The 16,240-nt window shown below is 38.2% G+C and overlaps 1 protein-coding gene across 15 annotated transcripts in view; it reads left to right on the top strand.

Annotated features, from left to right (window-relative positions):
- ELMO1 (engulfment and cell motility 1) overlaps positions 1-16,240 on the top strand; it is a 274,013-nt gene that overhangs the window by 99,598 nt on the left and 158,175 nt on the right. For all 15 annotated transcript variants that reach the window (XM_032442431.2, XM_085538119.1, XM_015854222.3 and 12 more), the window contains 4 exons: positions 80-158; positions 3,013-3,063; positions 4,301-4,423; positions 5,742-5,873. In XM_032442431.2, coding sequence (XP_032298322.2) covers positions 80-158; positions 3,013-3,063; positions 4,301-4,423; positions 5,742-5,873 — 385 coding nt within the window. The remainder of the gene's footprint in view (positions 1-79; positions 159-3,012; positions 3,064-4,300; positions 4,424-5,741; positions 5,874-16,240) is intronic.

Raw genomic sequence — 16,240 nt, 5'->3', positions numbered from 1 at the left:
GTAATGCAACTGGAAAGTCAGTTTCTATATCTCGTGTGTTTGTGTTCATATCTCATGTTTATGATTTTCTCCCAAACAGGACAGACCAAGAAATCCAGACGTATACCATTGCAGTAATAAATGCACTTTTCCTTAAAGCCCCGGATGACAAGAGGCAGGTCAGTTGTTGGGGTTTATATCCATATACAGGTAGGAAACACACTATATTTGTACATGTAGTTGTCCCAGTCACTAGTGTCACTTGTGTAATAGTATTCATTTTAGTGGAGTTACCTCCATCTTGTACTGGTTTTAGGAAGGGTTAAGCATTCTTCTGTGATTCTGTAGTTCCCTGTAACCTCACATGAACCATATTGACTGTGGCTGGCTGTAGTATTTATTGTACTGAACTCTTTGCCAGCACAGCTTGTAAACCCAGACTATTTTTTGGTAAGTCATTTCCCCCTCCAGATTTCTTAATAAAAAGCATGTTCCTTTCGATAATGGGACTATCTGCATGTAAGCATTTCATGAATGTCAGTGAACTATTTTAAGTTAACTTTAGGGCCAGAGATCAGAAGCTTCAAAAGGAAATACTTCAAGATTGCGAGCTGATGCTAAGCAATTGAATGTATTTGCGTTATGAAATAGAAGAGTTACATCCATGTTGATCAACTAATTAGCTTGTGTCATAACAGAGTTAGTCATTTATTTATTTAGTATTTCCATCACCAGCAACAGTGATGATAATTCTTGCAGTGACCAAAATGAGGTCATTGAGAGCTTCTGATAAATCCTCATGAGGATTTGTCTTTGATTTATTTGCACTTTTCAACACTGGAGAATGTTAAATGAACATAATACAAAATAAAATTGGAAATAGAAAATGTTTAATAAACAAGTCATTTGTACAAAACCTTATTTCACAAGAACGTGTGAGAAATGTCTGCAGATTGCCAGAACTTGAACAAGTTCGGGACTAGTCCTGCACCAAAATCTGTTTGATGCAAGGAGACACCCTCACTGCTGCCATGGTAGGGGACCTGGTATGACACGAGCGACTGCCTTGCACTTAAGAAAAGGATTTAAAGTCACACTGATATCTGTCTTTTCTTTACTTTTTAATTTATTATTTTTTAAACACTTCCACCCCCATTTCTGTAATGCAAAAAACCAAGAGGTTTCAAGTTTTTAATGAGGCTTCTCTTGTTACCTTGCTTCCTCTGCCACTGTTAAGGACTAAATCATCTAGAAAAATACCCAGGTTATTTAAAAATGAGGAAAGAGAACTTTATATGTTAAAAAAGAGATGTTGTGCAGTGAAATGATACTGTGAATGTTTGAAGAGCTTCTCCCCCCGCCCCTTCAAACTGTCTGCATTTTCTCAGGGACACGTTTCTATGAGAAGTGAGGTGGCAACTTTTGTCATGTAATTTTTGTTCTCCTATGTTACTACAGTACTTGTTTTAGAGAAGACAGCTCATCAGCTGCTAAGAGCCATGCAGGTGTCTTGGAGACAAAGTTGGTTTTGCTATAGTAATAGGTTTTATGAATTCTTGATGCCCCTGTCATAGTTTTTGGTTCAGTGGACACAAATGATATTCTGGTAACAGCATCTTAACTTCCACATATACGAATCAAGTAACAGCTTTATTGTCTCCAAAAATTGAAGTGAATTTTCAGCTTCTATCTTGAATGCAGAAAAAAAAAAAGAATGCCCTAGCTCATAATTAGTCTGTCCATCTTTTTGCCGGGTATAGCTGCACAGTAACAAAGCTAGTCTGTGCTGTGTAACATGAGTTGTTTCACGTTCCTGGCACTCCCCCTGCAGTTCAGTTGGGCATTTCCATAGAGAATTGATGTGTCTGTATCATTCATTCTTCAGCTGTTATGTGAAGTTGAAACCAGCTTTGCCGGAAAAATAGGCTTAAAAACTATAAGCTGGGATTCTCTTGGTATTGGTCCCTTCTTTCTTCCTCGTTATTCCTCTATTTTGATGTGCTGGCGACTGTGCAGAATGATAATGCATTTTAAGAATGTTCTTAAGCAAGTGTCAACAATTATTTGCTGTGCTGTATTATGTAGGTCTGTGATACACTAATAGATCATTGATTAGACACATGAGGGTAAGGTTTGTTATTAGCTGTTTTACTCATGTAACGAGCAGCATCTAAATAGCAGAGTGCAATACGTTGCCCAAATTATCCAAATTCATTAGATGCATTGATATATGCAACATGTATGCTGGCATGTGTTCACACCCATGTATTCATGGAAAGCATGAAAGTTAAAGACAGGATATGTGCTTGTTAGGCATGATTGAGGAGACCAAGCTCTCATGCTTGATCAGTATAAAATACTCTCTCCTATGCATTTTAGGGTAGCTTGCAGCATGGACAGCCAAGGCCAGATGCCTGAGAGAGAAAGTCAAAACATATCCTGGTTGATAGAAACTTGACTGTTACTTCTAGAAAGAGAAACTAACTGAAGGCAAAACAGTGGACCAGTGCCAACACTGCTACTAACATACAGGGGAGAAGTATTAGTTACCGTGAAAAAACAGCGTTGAGCTGTAATCTAAAAATTAGAGAATGTGGCTTTGAAACAGCCAAAATATTAATATAAATGTGTGTGTTGTTTGATGTCTGGTTTTAAAGGCCTGACTGACAGATTGAAAGGTGCTCATGCTGTGTTGTTGAGGAGTGGGAGTTGTGAGGGAGTTGTGCTTGAACAGGTGTGTGAAGAAGCACTGTTTAACCCACAGAAGTCTCCTCTGAGATCTTATGTTGCTGTTACTGGATCACCAAAGTCTTCAGCTTAATAAACCTTTAACTTTCTTTGTCCCTTTTTCATAGCAAAGTAATCTTGAGTTTGTGGCACCAAAAATAACTCTTACAGTTGTAATTGATAAGCTGCTTCATTTTTCTTACAAGAAACACTGCAGAAACTTAAGACTAAAGCCTTATCAATTGGTATGTTGCTATAGGAATAGCACTAAAATACCTGTTTCTATTTTTCTTTTTTCTAAATCAGGAAATGGCAAACATTTTGGCACAAAAGCAGCTCCGCTCCATTATCCTAACTGTAAGTATGTAATTTTCAGCATTACTTTTCACTAGCAGAGAGAAAAGCTGGATTGAGCTTTGATGTGCTTATGTTTTATCTTCATTGCTCTTTGCATTTTGATATATTTGGAAGCCTTTAATGTACAAGACAAAGATCTCATTATTGAATGGGTTCAAAACTAGTGATTAGAAAGGGTGTTTTTCAAGCCCAATAAATTCTTATTTCATCATGACAGTACAATGCAGAATGAAAAAACAGTATTTCAGGCAATTTCTTCCCATTGAGAATGTGAACTTGGCTGTGAAGTTTAGGGAATGTCTAAAGCATTTATAGTAAGTCCTTTGTGTTAGGTTTTAGACCTGATGAAAACCATGCAAGCCGCATAGGGCTTTACAGTTGCAAAATCAGCTTCTGTGTTTTTAGGTTCTAAAGGTGACTTTGTATCTTGGTATCAAGTTGCACACGATTTGTTGCCACTTGGATAAAGGAAGCGGGATATATAGCCCAGAGTGAAGTTACTGAATGGTCTATAAAGACTTACTTCAACTACCTTTGGAAGTCGTAGGGATTTTGACATCAACCTTAGCATAGATCAGTTCTGCAAAGGAATAATGTATAGTTCTTAAAAAGAGTGAGTTCAGTATCTGTTGTGAGTTAGTGGGCAGTATAAAGCAACACCAAACAGCAACAAACAAACATTTTCCCTTTTTCACTCTCTGTCGTTATTTTAGTGATACATGCAAAAGAAACAGCAACAACAAACTCACACACAAAAAACAGGAAATCTGTTTCCTAAGGCAGCATGTTTTTGCATTGCTTGTGATCATAAGAAATTTGGTAGAAGCATGTGGATAATATTCTTAAGTGTTTGTTTACTGTCATAAGATGCTACTTCAGTAGCCTTTGGCAGATAGTTTTTCTTTCTCTGAAGCTTCAGTGAAATATAGTTTCAACTGTTGTACTCATCTCCTTTTGACTTTCCTTATGTCTTCCCTGCTGTGTTTAGTAACCTGGGCCTGTTTCGCCTGTAGCTATTTGGTTTTAGGCACAACAGGGATTTTTAAACTATCCACCAGTTGGTAACTGCTTTGTGAATGGGGTAGTTCTGTATTGTATATGTAAGGTACTGTACACTAACACATTTCTAAGCCATATCCCTCATGTAGATCACAGTTGTGAAATGAAAATACCTGAGTCCAGCTAATGTGATTTTCTGATACAGTGGCATTCACTGCAGTCTTTCTTTCTTTTACAGCATGTTATCAGGGCACAGAGGGCCATCAATAATGAAATGGCGCATCAACTTTATGTTCTCCAAGTACTTACTTTTAACCTTCTGGAAGACAGAATGATGACAAAAATGGATCCACAGGATCAGGTAAGTGTCTGACATGATCTTATTAGAACAGGAAGAAGTCAGCTACTCACTGCTGTGCCTGAAGTCCTTTAGGGAAGAAAAGACACTGCCAGGAATGCCTGCACAATCTCTCTCTCTCTTTCAAGATGTGATGTTCGGTTGTGTTTTCTGTATGTCAAAAGATGAACTGGCTATTGTATTCCATGTACAGAAGTACAGCAAAATGGCCAGGCCTTTCTCTTTTTTATGTTGTTTCATGAACTGAATTTTTTTTCATCCTGAATTAAAGCTCTGAAGCAAAACTTTTCATTTTTATGCTTTTCAGAATCGACAGAGATGCGTAGTTCTTAAAAGTACTTCAATAGAGCAAAAAAGAATGTTTAAATCTGACACTCTAGAGTTGAACTCAGTGTTACAAGGAAACTCATTTTTGTTGCTGTGAACCTGTACAGTAGTTGTTCATCTTAATGCTCGTTGTGTCCAGAAACCAGCTTTAATGCTATTTGTTGTGCAAAAAAAGACTTCCCAAAGAGGTTCAAGTGTTAGTATAGAATCAGGGAGAAATAGAGAAGATGAATTTTGTTGACTTTTTTTTTTTTTTTTTTTGTGGTTCCTTTTTAAGGCCGTGTACAAATGGGAAGCTGATTTCATTTTTAAGAGATTGCTCTGTCTAGACTTACTGATGATTTGAAGAAAAGGAGATGAGGGGGCAAGATGGTCATAAATTTAAATAACATTGCGATATAGGATTTTCCTTTTCCTGCTTCTATAGTTTGAGACAGGAAAGCTTGAGTTTTAAGAGTACGTAAATGTAGTTACCTAGTGCATATCTCAATACAGGGGTTGAGGCTGCATTATTTGTATTGATGGTAGGATAGTCATGGCTTGAGGCATTTCCAGTTATGTGTAACGTCAGCAAACCCTCTCTTGCCCATCTCCTCGCCAACAGAAATGGACAGTCACCAAAAAGGTCACTGAGTGTTAAACTGTCTCAGTCTAAGTCAGGAAATTGCCTAAGTATCAGCTTTATTTGAAATGGTGGTTATCTCTTGGCTTCTGTGGTTTCATGACTGTGGTTAAAATGAAGCATATAGTTAGGGACCCTGCTAACACGAGTCCAACTTCTGGCAACCAACCTTTAAACATCTCTGCATGTGAATCCTACAAATTTGAAACCTTTGGAAAATTAGAACCACAAAGTCATTCTTGTTGACAGCATTTGAGAAACAAGTAGAAAATTCAGATTAAGGTTGGGCTGTTTTGAAACAGTCTTTGTGGAACTGATTATTAAAATGAGGGTTATTTTTAACAATTGTTTTTAACATTTGTCTTGACTCAGGCTCAACGGGATATCATATTTGAACTCCGAAGAATTGCATTTGATGCAGAATTGGAACCTAACAACAGTAGTGGCAGTATTGAGAAACGCAAATCTATGTATACTCGAGACTATAAAAAACTTGGATTTATTGTGAGTATTTGAACCCTGAGTGATCATACACTGGAAGTGGCTGAAGGAACATGGCTAAGTGCATCTGTTGCAGTACATTATCTAATCAGTCAAATCTCTTACTTGGATCTTCTGGCTGTTACCCATGGGAGAATAGCGTAATTTCTTAATCTTTCTGCAAATCTTTTTAACCCCAAGTGATTGCTTAGCAGAAGTGAGAGTTAAATGGAAGAAATAATGATTTGAGTTTGAAGCACAGTTTTGTATATCATACCGTAATGAATTTGACTTAATGGAATCTTTGATGAACAAGCATTGTCTAATGGATCTGCGTCAGACCTGTTAAATTATTGTGCTCTTACTAATAGAGTGCACTGATGAGCACTATAAATCAAAGGTAGTTCTCTTTTATGGTATTTACTTGTAGGACCTTCTGTTTTGCTTGCTTGAACTCCTTTCATCTGAGAGTAGGGTTATGGTTAGTATGTGATTTTCTTTCTACTTAGATAAAATTGTATGCTTCACATCTTGAATGATTCATTACTTTGCTGTTGGCATGACAAATATGCACTCAATATAGTACAGTAGCCACAGATACAGATGGGGTGGTTTTAAGCACTGGTACAAGCTCACTGTGCAGTTTATGTGCTTTGCTCAGTTTTGTGGCCTGGGGCTCAGTATTATCCAGTTTCCTTGTGGTTTTGGAAGGAGATTTTCTGGGTTCTCACAGTTGTTTTCATTACTGATGAGTGAGGAAAAAATACTGCTGTATCAGTGCTAATGCATCTATAAGGAGTCTGAAGTAAGTAGAGGGAAGGGAAAGAGCTCGGCATTTTAGAGTTGTACGTATGGTAGTAAAATGAGTGATATGAGGAAGCTTTTGAATCTCAGTGTGGTTTGTTTTTGTTGTTGTCAGTCAGTGTGTTCTCACCTCCTGTGTTACAGAAGATCATTGCTATCTCAGCTTCTAAGCAATTCCTGTGTGAGATGAGCAGAGGACTTTGGTCCCTCAAAGCCCAAAGAAAAACGCAGGCCCTGGTTTATAGATGTATGAGCTGGATGTAGACCTTCTGACTTGTGATGAGTGAAACCGAAAAGGGGACCAAACAAACTGTATGTCATAAGTGATATAAAAATAACCACTAGCAAAGAAAGAAATGATGACAAACCTAGATTAGGGATGGGACAAGGGGGAATGATGAGGTGTATTAACTTCATGGTGGAGCTGTACAGATTATGGCATATAGAAGAATAAAGAAAGTCAAAAACAAGTCGTCTCTAATTGTGGGTATCTGCTGTGCACTCAGGTTTTATCAGACTTTGAAGATGTACAGCTCTGACTGTCACTTGACTCTTTTAAGTGTCTTGCACCTCTAAAAGACTTGTCTTGTTAAAGTTGGAGCTAAAAAACTATCTAACACAGCATCCAATACAAGCTGCACCAGGAGTAGCATGCAGATTTTCTGAATTCTATTCCTGTTTCCCTGCAGTTTAAAAGGACTAAATATCAATAGGGATTGCAGGCTAGCACTTGTTCTTCCAATGCTTTTGTTTGTCCCACAGGATAGATGTTGATTCTGCAGATCTGAAGTCATCATTAACAGCAGTGTGTTTGAACTGATAGTGTTTTGAAGAAGACACTTGCTGTGAACCAAAATGTGTTACTGCCTTGTCTGAGTTTGCAGAAACTCTTGCTGTGTCTGCGCAGCAGGGACTTATCTTCATTATTCTTGTTTGGGCTGTTCTTTAGGAAGCCTACAGAGATCAACTGTTTTGAAGGGTTACAGCAGCAGTGTTTGCAATGTAACTCTGGTAGCCATCCAACAAGGAACGGGGATCAACTCTATGAGAGAATGGGAGCTGAAATCCAAGCAATTAAGGAAATGTGAAAGGATAAAAAGAGGATAAGTATAACATGAGATAGGAAATATGGGAAAGTTAGCTTTTCAGAGCACCATGACAAGGATCCCACAGAGAGGCAGATTATTCCACTAACAGAATGATGAAGTAATGCACAAATAAAGAACCTTAACTGTAAATTTTGGGGGTAGTTACTCTGCTCTTGTACAGAATTTTTGCTTTGAGCAGCGAGCACAAGTGACACGTTTTAGCTGTTTAACACAAGAAGAAAACCAATGAATTGAGTGGCTGCCTTTGAATGCTGTCTTCATTTGTTCCACTGGTAGTGGTGGTCAGAATGATAATTTCTTGAACTGATTGAATGTTCTTCCTGAGGGAAAGAACAAAACCATGTCTAGCCATACAGCTGTTCTTGGACTGCTTGTTCTTTTTCTGCTTGGAAAATGCAGGAATTCTATTTATTTTTCTCAGCCACATCAGAAAGTTTTGCCACATTGCTAATATATTGTCAACAATAGAAAAAGTCTAGATCTAGTTTCAAAACTTCTCAATACCATTTATAAAACTACATTGTTAGGAACATATATATCCAGTTAAAGAAACCACTAGGCAGTTTCAGATGGTCTTGATGACCTACATGAAGTTTATTCTGGGGAGAGATTTTCAAATGAGACATTCTTGAGGAGATTTACTAAAACACCCACAAATACAACAGAAGATGACTCTGCTAGGAGATGTAAGCTGCTCTCCACCCTATGGAACTATTTTTCTGAGTCAAGAGTGAATTAAATAGCATGAATTTCATTTAATTTCTGTAAAGAAGTCTCTCCTGATATCCAACCTAAACCTCCCCTTGTGCAACTTGAGGCCATTTCCCTTCATCCTGTCAGCAGCAAGAAGAGACTTGCCCCACTCTCACTGTAAGTACCTTTCAAATACTGGAAGAGAGCAATGAGGTCTCCCCTCAGCCTCCTGTTGCCCGGACTAAACAGCCCCAGTTCCCTCAGTCTCTCCACATAAGGCATATTCTCAAGCCCTTCACTAACCTTGTTGCCCTTTGGACCTGCTCCAGCACATCAAAGATTATCTTGTATATTAAATACATAGGTCCTTCCAAAATTAAGGGTTCCTATTTATTTCCGTGTAAACCAGAACCAGTCCAGTGAGCTCAATAACACTATTTATACAGCACTTTCTCAGCTAAAAAAAGACTATTTTTCAACATAGTCACTACAAATAGCTATGTATTTTCACCAGCTATGAATAAGAGCCTGCATTCTGTGCTCGAAAAAATCTGTACCTGCAGAGGTAGTTGAGTTTTGTGTCCCATCATTTAACATAATTTTTTTTAGTAGGAGTGTGTGACTGGAAAAAATACTGAAATTCCCTTTAGTATTGAATCAACAGAGTAAGACAGGGATGTAGATAACATTCATTCTTTCATTTTTTTATCCTTGTGACTTCTAGAAGATGATCTCTGTTATTTGCAAACATTTCTCCAAATTCCATCATTCAATTTTGAACCGGAATTTTTTCAGTATTTCAGGAATAAGTCTTTCTGTTTGATTCCTGAGTGGGTCTGTTTTGAAAGAGGAATCCAGATCGTACATTGGTGTTATGAGCGGCTGTACTTGTATAGTTAAGTCTTACTTTCAGTATTTGATCAACTTTTAAGTAGAGAGACATAGTTGTAGATTTCTATTGCTGTGTTTACTTTTTTAAGCAGTATGTGGCAGAAGTGAGACAAAAATTGCAAAGAATTTGAGGATCTGTTCCATTATTATTATTCTCAAGTGAGTAGTATTTGTCTGTATAATCCTGTTACTGTATTACGTGAACCATATGTATTCACTGGAAATAACAGCCCTGGACCTCAAATACTACTGATTTTGAGCAAATGAAAATAGCTAAACTGATGCAAAAGTTTTAAATGTTTATGTACCTTAATAATACTGTGTACATCAGTAGTGCAACACCACCACTTTGTACTAAAAGCAGGAATATTTTTCTGCCCTGGCTTGTGCCAAGCCTTTCTCCTGTTTTTCTGTCTTATCTTCTGCCCCACCACTCTTGTACTCCATCCTTCAAGCCTGCCCAAACATCTGGCTGTGGCACTTTCCTCATGGTCTTAATGTGTGTCCCTCTGCTTAACTTCTTTCCACTCAGCTCCTGTTTTCTAGTCATAGCTTTTTCTCTAAGCCTTTTCTCCGAACCATGAAAATGGGGCAAAGGAAGGCTCAGAACAGGCTGCATATTATCTTAATATTATCATAATATTATCTTAAAAAACCAGTAGGGCAACAGGAATGTCTTAGTTTTTGTTTTGGTTTGGTTTTAGTTGGGAATGAACTGCATTGTCAGCTTCAGTCTCTGAGAGAGAAGCTTGATTGCAAGAATATGGAGTGGAGGAAGGAAATCTAAGGGAATGATTAATAATACCAAGCATGCAACTATGGAGATTATTACTCTATACTAACATTTGGAAGAGCTACTATTGATAAGCCCAGTTATTAATTTTATAGTTAGAATTCCCGAATTGTTATGGAGATGATTTAATCTATTTTTTTTTAACTTCTACTTAAAAAATACCAACCAAACAAACCCAAATGTGTCCCCATTACAGTTGTAGAAAAAGCAAAGAAATATTTTATTAGCTTAATATTCTATAATATTATACAGCGTGTGGCTCTGCATTGTAATCTCTCAGAACATTTTCTAAGTGAAGACTTAGATCTCTTTCCAGCAATACTGATCATCTGTCAGGACTGTTTTCTTTAGTACTTTGCTATTAAACCATCACCTGGGGGTATAGGTCCTTCATTTACTGTGTTTATGTGGCGTGACATTATTAGGAATGCACTGAACCTTGTGTATTCCAAAGAATACTGCTATCGAATTTATAGAATCACACAGCAGAGGGCAATAGCGTCCTACCAAATGCAGATTGATCACAAAAGCTACTGAACAGCTCACTCCTATAGCATCACTTAGAGAATCGTTTCAGCCTTAGAAATACTAGAGACCGCTGTTTTGTGCTGTGAGTTCCCATTTCTGAGTTGAATGCCAGCAGCTGGATGCTGTTTAGCCTAAACGATACCTTGGGGAGAAAGAAGTTACTTTTTTTGGCTTGCGTATTGTAGTGTCTTGTAGAACTATAAGCACTGTTTCTTTTTGGTCTACCACATACCGATATTTTTCCCCTTTGAAGTTCTCGTTTGTTCCTATGTCCTAGTGTCTATGCAAGACAAATAAGTACAAAGATAGGGATGCTTTCTTGCAATCTGGATTTCTTTTCTTTTTTTTTTTTTCCCCAGCATTCTCTGCAGATCTGTAACGTATGAGGTTTTAAACTTATCTAAAGAGCTCATCGCAAAACCTAGGTCTGATGTGCAGAATGTGGCTTGAGCTGACACTGAGATCAACACAACAAATTATCACTGTCACAGCACCTGAAAGCATGAATAGTGAAATCTTTGAGATGCCATAGTGCTGATGGTTGCCAATAGGTGTGCAACCTACTGCATCCTGTCCATAAGCATAGTTTTAAGTTTACTACTTACTGTAAAACAAGTGTCATGGCATGCTGTGTTTTCAGTACTAAGTGGAAACCTAAGACTGATGGAAGTACCATTCTGCATGTTTCTTGTTGTTTGAATGGAGTGCAGAAGACATGCTGAAAGTCCAGCCTTTGCAGCGACATTCAAATTTGCTGAGTCCTTCAAGATTAAGGTGTGGTTCTGGAAGATACTTTCCTGGTGTAACAGGAGCAGGATAGCTCCCAGGACTAGTGTTTCACCCACAGATTTCTCCTGTGTCTCCCTTCCTTGGGGAGGGGATCCTGGGGTGCAGCCTTCTAGGAAGCTGGGCGGGTGGCTTTGTGTGTATAATGGGAGATGGCCAATGAGAACTGTGAACTCATCAATTTACCGTGCTGTGACCATGTGTTTTAACAAAGATATACAAGAGAATTACTGCAATTTGGAGGCATGAGACTTAGTAAGAGGAATCCAGACAGATTTTTTTTTTTTTTTAAGTAAAAAATTATTCAGTTTTGTTATCAGGAACATCTGGCCTTACAATGTACCCAGTGCTTGATATCTTAGATAGAGAGGCTATTAAGGTTATATAAATGTAGTACTGATGGTCTGAGACAGTAATCGCACAGGAAGGAGTGCATGGATCAGGCACACTAACCAAGAACTGGGACCAGCAAATCCATGTGTTTAAACCATCATTCTTGTTTACTGTGCAGCTGAGTTCACTTTACCAAAATTGTTAGTCAGAGCCTATGGGCATAGAATTGTAGAATCATAGAATCATGGAATCACTCAGGTTGGAAAAGACCTTAAAGATCACCAAGTCCAACCCCAGCCTAACCATACAACCCTAACTAACAACCCTCTGCTCAATCATGTCCCTGAGCATCACATCCAAATGGTTTTTAAACACATCCAGAGATGGTGACTCAGCCACCTCCCTGGGGAGCCTATTCCAGTGCTTAACAACCCTTTCTGTAAAGTGTTTCCTGATATCCAGCCTAAACTTCCTCTGGGGCAATTTAAGGCCATTCCCCCTCAAAAGAATTGACAAAGTCTCACTGTTATGAAATTAAGGTTGTGTTTCTAAACTAACAGTTTTCACATTGTTAACGTTAATCATAATCCAGCCTTTTACCACATACTGCTGAGTTCTCCACAGCTTTAGTTCTTCCAGAAGAGAACAGATTAAAAAATAGCGTGTCATTTTGGTGGGCTGCTGGCCTGCTTTGACCTTTCTTATTATCACTGTAAGAATGAAATTAAAGCTAATTAGAATGAAGTATCTGTAGTTTTAATCTGTGTGAATGAACTGAATCTGTATTATCAGTCTTCTAATTTAATATATATATATTTTTAAAATTCTTTTTGGATCCTTTTGTACTTAAATTTTAGTTGGAGGAATTGGCCTTTAATCCATTTCTTAATGACAGGTAAAGGGCAAAAGAGGTTTTTTTAAAAATCTTTTTTTAAAAACTTTACAATATTTTTAATTGAGAATTTGTAAAACTGAGGTCTTAAAATGTCTTTGATTAAAAGAATGTGCCTGTTCTGAAGAAAATCCATTTTAAAATGTACATGTCCTAATGTAAAATTAGAGTCAACAAACCATTGCATTTCTTACATATGCTTTTTATATATTACTTGTGATTACACTGTCGTGAAATCTCATTTGTCACTTACTCACTGTGTGTATCAGTTATAAACTCCTGGGGGCAGGCAAGCTCCATTAATTTGGATGTGGTGGTGGTGATGAGTTGAGAGCATCATGTCTGTGTTTCATTACAGAAGGCTTATCTTACATCCACTGTTTTCAGAACCCTTCTCTTAGAGGTGGCTCTTGTACTTCTTGATGCTTTGTACTGCACGTCCCTCAGAATTTGCAAGCAAAAGAAATAGGTTTGAAAAGCAGGCCCTCAAAAACTAATCAGATACAATGAGATTGTTTTTCTTTCATAGTACAGACATCGTCTGCTTTGCCAAGGTGGCTGATTGCATGGTCTGATTGTTAGCTTTGTGAAACGATGTAAATTCCTTTTAGTGATTATTTTTACAAATACTTATTTTTCTTGAAGATTATGCAATTTTCCACTGTCTGCATGCATGCGTATAAACATACATATTACTTTCCATATCGGAATTATGAATCTTTTGATTGTTTCGTATGCTTTACTTGTTACCTAGCCCCTACACAAAAGGTAATGCTATGCATCCCTTAAAAACTCCATAATTATTGTAATCTTCCTCCATTTTGGTGCAACTCCATTCTATTTTTTGGTGTTGATCTGGAATAATTTAGAAGTATAGCAGAAAAATGCCTAGGTCAGGCAAAATTTATGTACATTTTGCAGAGTGCAGCTCCAGCTCTTGGTATTTCCCATTCCTGTAGTGATATGCAAAGGAAAATGGGAGCCAGGTGACCTGAAATTCCACAGCATAAGGATCTAGTCTTTTTTTCCAGTTACCTTACGGATAGAGGCAAATGAGATATGCTTCAGTATGAGCATACACTAACACTGTCTTAAGACAGAAGCATAGACTCAAAGGTTTTAAGAAGTATTGGTCTTATTTTCCAAATCCTTCTCTTATATCTACAAAGCCTGTTTGTTTTTTTTCACTAGGACGGTGGAAAATTTGGCTGCAGAAAATCAGTTTGCTTATGGGGGCTCAGGTTCAAAGGCAACTAAAATATCATAGATCCTGACAGTTCATCCTACTAGAGGGTAGTTTTTGGCTTATCTTCTGCAGTTACTGAAAGGCTGATCTGCTCACAGATTATGAAAGAAGAAGGGCCTGTGTGGGATCCATGGAGCTCTGCAGCAGCAGCAGCCTTCTTTTAAATTGTTGGACTGTGGGTCTGTATGCCTGGCCATGGATGATGTTTCAGCTCAATTCCCTGCTTTTTAGGTTTTGACAGCTGTTGTATCTGGCTGACGGGCAGTAAATAAATTCACACAGTTGATTCATTTTGAAGTGGATTTTTCTCAGACACAGAGCTGCCTCATCTCTCAACCTTTATTTGAACTAAACACAAGCTGTCCTCTTTCCCCTTCACATGGTAACAATTTTAGGTAGCTTGCTTGGAGAAGAAAAATCTGAAACCCTTTCACGGAAAACCCTAAAAGGGGAGAGCAAGATCTCTCCCAACTTTATTCTGAGGTACTAGATTCTGGGTTGAGGTTCCTGTCACAGCTCACTGTTCTCAAACACCTCAGCATGTCAGAGAGCAGTGATGGCCTTGATGAGGGCATCCAGTTCTACAGGATGTGTAATTCACTTGAGTGCTCAAGTGAAGCACCCATCTTGTTGTCATGCAGTTGTGCCATTCCTCCATACCAAGCATCATATCCTTCCCTGGAGCCGATTGTTTCTGTAGTAGGAAGCATCCCATTCATACTTTCATTCAAGTATTCTGAGTGATGATGTATAGGAGAAGCATCTGCAGCAGTTAAGTCAGCTGCATCCCACGGGGGATTCCTCTCGATACACAGCCTCAGGAAAATTGCAGTGATTATTTTTACCTTGATTTTAATCAAATCGTTATAATTTAAGTAGGTTTTCTTTCTCTTTTAAGGAAACCAAGGCTGAAAGGTGTTTCAATCAGTGTGCCTTAGTCACAGAGGCAAATGTTACATCAGAGAGGTAGAGTTTAGATACACCAGAAGTGTAAGTAAGTCAAGAAGATACTCTTATCAATAAGATACATCTTATTCTTAAAAGTTTCTGACTCAGGAGGCCCAAGGTTTGGCAGAATGTGGCTTTGAATCTTCCATTTTATTTCTTTTTATTGTTGGTAGGCTATGCAACTCATATGTTTTGGCCATAAGCTAAAATAAATATTTATGTACACTTGTTAAGCATTTTGTATCATTTCATTGACTTTTAGACAAATTGCCTGTTATAAAGCTCTGTATTGTTTCTTACTAAGTAGACTTTGAAGCATCAGTCAGGACCACTCATGCTTGTACACCTGCATATGAACACTGCCAGCCATTGTGCTTAAATAGTAAGTCACGATGTACTGTACTTATCAGGCGTGAGGCTTACCTGAGCTGAAAAAAGCCTAAATTGGATTTGCCAACATGAGGTGTAATTAATCTACTCATCTCAGCGTTTGCAAACAGATAGAATTACTCAGGTAGATTCTCTTTGTGCTGCATCTGGCTCCCAATTAGCCGAAGACATTTAACCTGTGGTTATTTTTAATAGTCAAGTTTAGATGGTTTATCATCATTTTGCTTACTATTCTTACTAACATTATCCACAGTATTTTCTTATGTGACTGTCTTCTTACTAGTTTGACAGTTGTTCAGTTGGTTAGGATGGTTCTGGTAATATTAAACTGGTGAGTCTCCATAAGAAAAAGTTCCAAGGTCATGAAAAGATATACATTAATAAAACCATTTTTGTCTAACATGGGGATACTCCATGCTTATTTATCCCAGTATACTTCTTGACTGCTGTGGTTTGAGTAACACAAAAATTGTTTGCTGGACAAGACATAGGTAGTATACTTACATCATGACTTTAGGAGAGTTGGAGCTGTTTAAAAAATTGTTGCTCTTGGTTGCAGTCCATCTGCCTGTGCTGTAGGGAAATGTGTCATGCGCTCTTTCAGGTGAGCCTCCAGAAAGACTCTTGAGAACAGTCCCAAATTCACTTAAATGAGAGCTCAGAGAGGTTGTGGATGATGCTCAGAGAGGCTGTGGATGCCCCATCCCTGGAGGCATTCAAGGCCAGTCTGGATGTGGCTCCGGGCAGCCTGGTCCAGTGGTCAATGACTGTGCACATAGCAGGGGGGTTGAAACTGGATGATCATTGTAGTCCTTTTCAACCCAAGCCATTCTATGATTCTAACTGGACCAGGTCATGCAGTGTCCAACACAAGTTCCGTGTGAAACAGACTGACTTTGTCAAACAGAATGAGACAAGAAATCATACAATGTCCACACAAGTGGCTGCTAAATGCACTGACATTCTCAGCTGCAGAGT

Source organism: Coturnix japonica, chromosome 2, assembly GCF_054131305.1.
Source record: "Coturnix japonica strain WE chromosome 2, WE-NBRP24, whole genome shotgun sequence".
NCBI lineage: Eukaryota > Metazoa > Chordata > Aves > Galliformes > Phasianidae > Coturnix > Coturnix japonica.
This window is presented reverse-complemented; position numbering and strand designations above follow the sequence as displayed.